The sequence below is a fragment of the Triticum urartu genome, chromosome 5A, assembly GCF_056163025.1.
Source record: "Triticum urartu cultivar PI428250 chromosome 5A, HENAU_Tu73, whole genome shotgun sequence".
Taxonomy (NCBI): domain Eukaryota; kingdom Viridiplantae; phylum Streptophyta; class Magnoliopsida; order Poales; family Poaceae; genus Triticum; species Triticum urartu.
The window spans coordinates 466547562-466553484 of record NC_141877.1 but is presented as its reverse complement, the minus strand read 5'-3'; the positions used below and the strand labels follow the sequence as shown (position 1 = coordinate 466553484).

The following is a 5923-nucleotide window of genomic DNA, read 5'->3' as shown; positions in this document are numbered from 1 at the left end:
TTTACAATCCTATCTAGTTAAGGTCTAATTAGTTAGGATTATAAAAAACATATGGTGTGGTGATTCTGGAAAAAGCTAGGGAGGGGGGCGATTCTGGTAGAATCGCCCAAAAAAACTGGCCAGATGGGCATACCAATCCTATCACCAGATTAGACTAGGGTTTTTTTTTGAAACCAGATCAAACTATTACAAAGAGAACTTCTGGTGCGCACCAAACATGATGTTGTGAGCCATAAACATTTGTTTCATGATGAAGTAGTCTACGAAATTGTTTTAACCTTTCAAATCATGAAATTATTTGAACTAACTAGTGTATCAAATAACTCATAATCATAATGATCAATCTTATATTTTCTTTCCAAGGATGGTTTCTTTCAAAATGTTTGTTTGATTATTTTAATAAAAGAAATAGATCTGTGTGCCAACAAGATGAGAAGTTGCTTCCGTGATTCTGATCCAGGCCTAGTAAGGACACGAGATCTCGGCACAGGCACTGGGCCGTTGCTCACGCCTGCGCTGGGCTCACTGAGTGAACAAAGTCCGGCCACAATACAGACAGTCTGTTAAGTCAGTTACAATACATCGGCATAACATTCACTCAGTACGAGAAGTCTCGCTGAAGCTGGGTCCGTACCTTCTACCGAACCTGTTAAGAGCGAGCAATTCAACCAGCAGGCGTATCAAGTGCCAACACATGTTTAACAGCCGTGTAATCATACGCAATCCGCACATGAAGAGGTTCGACGAGTTCAGAGGACCATCGACAGGCCTTGTCTATTTTTTTTTCTACCGCAGTTCAGACATCAGATATAACTAGTAGCAAGGGAGATTTCACATCAGCATCCAACACCCTTGACCTAGTAGCCCTGCTTCATCCTTTCCTCGAATCGGGTCTTCTCATCCTGGAAACAGAAAGCTCAAAAGATCAGTGGCATATCTTGGCATGTCTTTCATATGCACTCCATCCGTGGAAGTTAATTCAACTAGAACATATCCAATTTGGAGGACGGCTGATACACTGTCTTAAACGCAGGAGGGGAGGGGGGGAGTAGAGTCCATATAACCATCAGAATATCGGCATTGCTAGTCTACTATAACTAAAAAGAAACCTCAGAGATGTCAGAAAAAAAAACTTTAACTAACATCTTCTTAACTCCTCTTCTTAGCAACATGAGGAATTCTAAATCCAAATACAAAGATTCAATCTAACGAATATGGAGGCATGCCATATGATTTGAAGGTTCTATCCATTCTTCCGTTCAACAAGAAAAGGTGTACCAGGAATTAACTACATTAGCAAAACACCCTGTGCAATTGAATTAGGCAGTCCTACAGGCAATTCAATTATATGTGGACCATTATTTCTATGTTACTTGAAAAGCCAGATAAGAGAGATTTGACATCTAAAGTTCTGCTTGTCAGTAGAAAAATAGTCTACTAACGATGCAAACTTTGCTGAAGATACAAATAAAAGTAGCAAATCACATCTAGTCTACCATCCGTAAGTGTCCCCTAACATAAATATATAATAACTTTCTCGAGTTGCACAACATGAAGTCATCAATCATCACTACCAAATAAGTTCAACTGGGCATTGTTGCCCTTATTTAGCAGTCATCACATATTTTGAAACAAAAATGTTCTCCAAAAGTGACAACTGTTTGGATAAAAAATGGAATGGCCATGTCAGAAACTATTAAAGCACTCGAGTCAGACATTTTTCCAGACTCAAATCCTTCAGAATGACACAGTTCTATAAAACTAACAGTAATTTAAGAAAGTTTCCATTATATATGTATTATTCCTTGTTTTATGCCACCATAAAAAACAAACTGGAAGGTAGTGCAATTGCTCACAGACAGACAAAATTTGCCTCTATTTAGTAAAACAGTAGGTCAGAAAAGGTGAAGCAACCTGGGAAACTAAAGATGATACTGATGTTTATGGAAAGGAAGATGTAGCTCCAGGGAGTAGCATAAAAGGTTATGCTACATGTGCAAACTAAAGATACACCTTCAGCCATAACAAATTCTTGAAATTATACTAATAGAGTGGTCTATTGTTCTCATTACAAAAGAACAAAATATAGTATTGGCCATTGGGAATGAATGAATTCGTAATCTTTTACAGAAGCTAGTTCATGTCCAGTTCATAAAGTAGAACATGATTGCTATTTGTGTTATTACACAGCAAAGAACAAAGTACCAGCATGCTCTGGATTGCTGTGTGATCAAGAGGTTAGCTTGAAGCAAGACGATTTGCAACAAAAATATTCAGGGAATTTCTAGACCCGCAACCTTAGTTTCATATGTTGTAAAGTGCAACTTTCAGACAGATAATTTTATGCTTAGTGGCACTGTGTGTAGCAAGTCAATCGACAGTGTGTATAGGAAGCTTAGTGTAAAGGAACATTATTTGCCCAAAACATGTGTACTTATTTCTGAATGGTTGTTCCATGCCAGAAAGCTACAGTAAAATATCAACACTATTTAATTTGTGTTTTGCTTCCAAGACTACTCATTTGACGAGAGAAAGTAGAAACTAAAAGCAACACATTTGCTTGGACATTATTCCAAAGAAAGTGCAATAAAACAAATTATGCTGCATCACAGTTATCTCAGTACAGCAGCATGAAAAATAAATAACGCTCATTTCATCAACTTCATTGCGTAAAATCAACATAAACAACTCCATAAGTCTCAAATCAAGCTATCAGAGAACTGGTCATGAAAATGCAAATTTAATAGCAAAGGCACTAGCTTTTATACAGGCCCGCACTAGTCAGTGTCATATTGGACTAATGGCACGCCATAGGCCACCAGGAGTAACTAATTATTGAACTACGCACAAGAAACAGACCTCAAAAGCTTGCTTCAGGTTCTCAAGCTCCTTGTCTAGATCATTGATTGCCTGGGTATATGCCTGCGTTGGGGAGGACTGGCTTGCAGTATGGATCTGCCCACATAATAAAACATGAGACTAGCAAACTCTAATCTGACGAAGGAATAGAACATCCATAAATATGCCCCCTACCCTGACAATGATCTTGTACTGAAGGGGGTGAGGGAGCTTATAGCCAGCGAAGTGAACATTTGGGTCCCTGTGCAGCTGCCTGCAGAATCTCATAGATATAGAAGAAAATTAGAAGGTGTGAACTGATGAAAATAACCACCAAGGACAAAAAGGCACACAGTTTTCTACACATACATGCGGAGGATGTTGCCGATGGTGTGGTCCTCACGTTCAATAGTGAAAGATGCAGCATTCATGATCTTTGTATCCTTCTCAAATGACACCCTGCATTACAAAATAGTAAGGATTACATCCATAAACTTTAAGTGATAGAGCAGCCGGTAGAGACTACCACGAGCCCTAATTGGTAACAATAGTAAAAAAAGGTTTATAGCATCAGATTATTTTCACAACTACTCTCTACATGCCAAAAGAATGACATGAACGGGGGCAATATGGTTATTAACGACAGAAATGAAATGTTTAATTATTTTAAGAAAGTTATATCCCACAGCTGCTTCTTTTTTGACAAAAATCTATACCTGACAAAACACAATTGAAGCATTTTCTAGAAAAAAGTTTGAGAACGGTGTGGAGGTAGAGTAGACTCACTTCTTTGTGCCCTCAGGCACGACGAAGCGTTCATAGCGGTCAGGGGCATTCATCTCCGATCAACACTTGGCTCCTCCTTCCTCTGAAATTCCTGCAAGCATGAATCACCGGACCACAAAGGTCCATTTCACAAGTCAGATTGCCTCCTGAACTGAAATTCAGAACCCCATATTCTTGGAAAGTGAAGCAGAACAAGCATCAAATCAGATCTTTAAAAATGATTCCTTCACCTGCGAAACGGATAAACTACACACATGTATGAACCCCTACCTATCTTGCTAAACATTGACAAGGGTGTCAAAAGGTAGACGTGGTGTACTATAAGATGCACACAAAATCAACCGACCACCGAGTACAATCCCCAAAATGAAACTAAATCTAAGCGACAGAAACGCGATGACGAACTCATCGATCATTGCGCGGGGCGGACCAAACGTTTGGGGGGTGCAGGTTCAGCTAAACCACAGCCGGATTTCAGGAAATGAATTAACTGGTTTTAGGGCCCCAAATCCGCAGCAAACTGGATGAATCGGATAAATATTTTGAGAGGTTTCCCGGAGGAAGTGAGAGACCATAAGAACCTGCACATCAAGGCCATCAAAAGCTGTTGTACGCAATCAAGGAAGCAAGAGCCTGCACATGAGCTCAATTGACATCGAGCTGCAGCCCAGTCACGAAATTTTTAACAAAAGGCATTTCTCTGGATATTTTCTCAGCACTCATACAAGTGCCCATACAATTAAACAGACACAGAATCCAGTGGATCTTTAACAATACTTCAGTTGGAAACTAGATGATTCAGAAGACATGGGCAGCAAGGTGCTACCTCTCCGCCTGCGATTACATAGCGAGGCAAAGCAAAAGAACAAGCTAAATCCCTCTCTGAAACACACCATGGCTGACTTAACAGGAACACTAGGTGAGAGACGGGGTGGCCCTAGGGTTTCACAGGTTCGCAGAGAGGGGATGGGAGTAGAGAAATTTCCTTGGGGGAAGAACACCATGGTTCCGGAGGACGACGCCCGCGGGCGGCGGCGGTTACGGCCCGCGCGGGGATAATCCCCTTCAAACCCCTAATATCAAACGAGGCGTAACAGTCCAAGCAGGATAGGGTTCGCCACGAACCAGAGGAACCGAGGCCCAGATGGATTGCTGTAATCCACGTTATAGTAGAGCCGGGGGGTGGGGGTGGGGGGAGGAGTCGGGAGGGAGAGGGACGAGTTTACCTCGAGGCGCACTTCGGCGGCGGCGTTCCGAGGAAGACGATGAAGTCGGTCTGCGTAAGGTACTAGTGGGGGGCTCTCTTTTTTTTCCGAGTGAGGTACTAGCGGGGAGCTCTCTTTTTTTTCAGTGATGAAATGAAACTAGCGGGGAGCTCTCTTTTTTTTTAGTGATGAAATGAAACAAGCGGGGAGCTCTGTCAGGGAAACTTTAACATGCCGACCCGAATGGTTCGTGTGTGTTCGTTTAGATCAAAATGAATCAAGGCAGATGGAGCGGCACCCGCCTGCAAATCGAGGCGCGGCGCCCCACTACCCTCACTCGTAGAAACGGTGCCGTGGACATGGTGCGAAGATTGAGGGGACGTTTCCACTTTCTACAAACTTAATTATAACTGAAGTAAATGCGACCGACGCATGATCGTGGGCAGGACATGGGCCCAAGGGCTACTGTCGGCCCAATGAGAACCAGGGTATCCTGGGTCGGCGGATTTGGGCCTTGATAGTGGCACCTCGCAAGCTTTGCCGCACCGAATGGCTCTACTGAGAGCTTGGTGTTGGGGAACGTAGCAGAATTTTAAAATTTTCTATGCATCACCAAGATCAATCTATGGAGTCATCTAGCAACGAGGGAGAGAGAAGTGCATCTACATACCCTTGTAGATCGCGCGCGGAAGCGTTCAAGAGAACGGGGTTGATGGAGTCGTACTCGACGTGATCCAAATCACCGATGACCAAGTGCCGAACGGACAACACCTCCGCGTTCAACACACGTACGGTTGGGAGACGTCTCCTCCTTCTTGATCCAGCAAGGGGGAAGGAGAGGTTGATGAAGATCCAGCAGCACGACGGCGTGATGGTGGAAGCAACGGTGATCTCGGCAGGGCTTCGCCAAGCGCAGGGAGACGGAGGAGTGTCACGGGAGGGAGGGGCTGCGCCTTGGATGTTGTCTGCAGCCCTCCCCTCACCCCTCTATTTATAGGGGAAAGGGGAAGGGGGCCGGCTGAAGGAAATATGCCCTAGAGGCAATAATAAAGTTATTATTTATTTCCTTATATCATGATAAATTTTTATTATTC

The 5923-nt window shown here is 43.0% G+C and overlaps 1 protein-coding gene across 1 annotated transcript; it reads right to left on the bottom strand.

Moving 5' to 3' along the window:
* Nucleotides 1–530: 530 nt before the first annotated feature.
* On the bottom strand, nucleotides 531–5005 carry LOC125509791 (DNA-directed RNA polymerases II, IV and V subunit 11). The gene is made up of 6 exons (XM_048674822.1): nucleotides 4851–5005; nucleotides 3625–3715; nucleotides 3208–3297; nucleotides 3034–3112; nucleotides 2860–2955; nucleotides 531–902 (listed from the first exon to the last, which is right to left on the bottom strand). Exons 2-6 carry the CDS (start codon nucleotides 3675–3677, stop codon nucleotides 858–860), a joined length of 363 nt encoding a protein of 120 aa, XP_048530779.1. The 5' UTR covers nucleotides 3678–3715; nucleotides 4851–5005; the 3' UTR covers nucleotides 531–857.
* Between the last annotated feature and the right edge of the window lie 918 nt (nucleotides 5006–5923).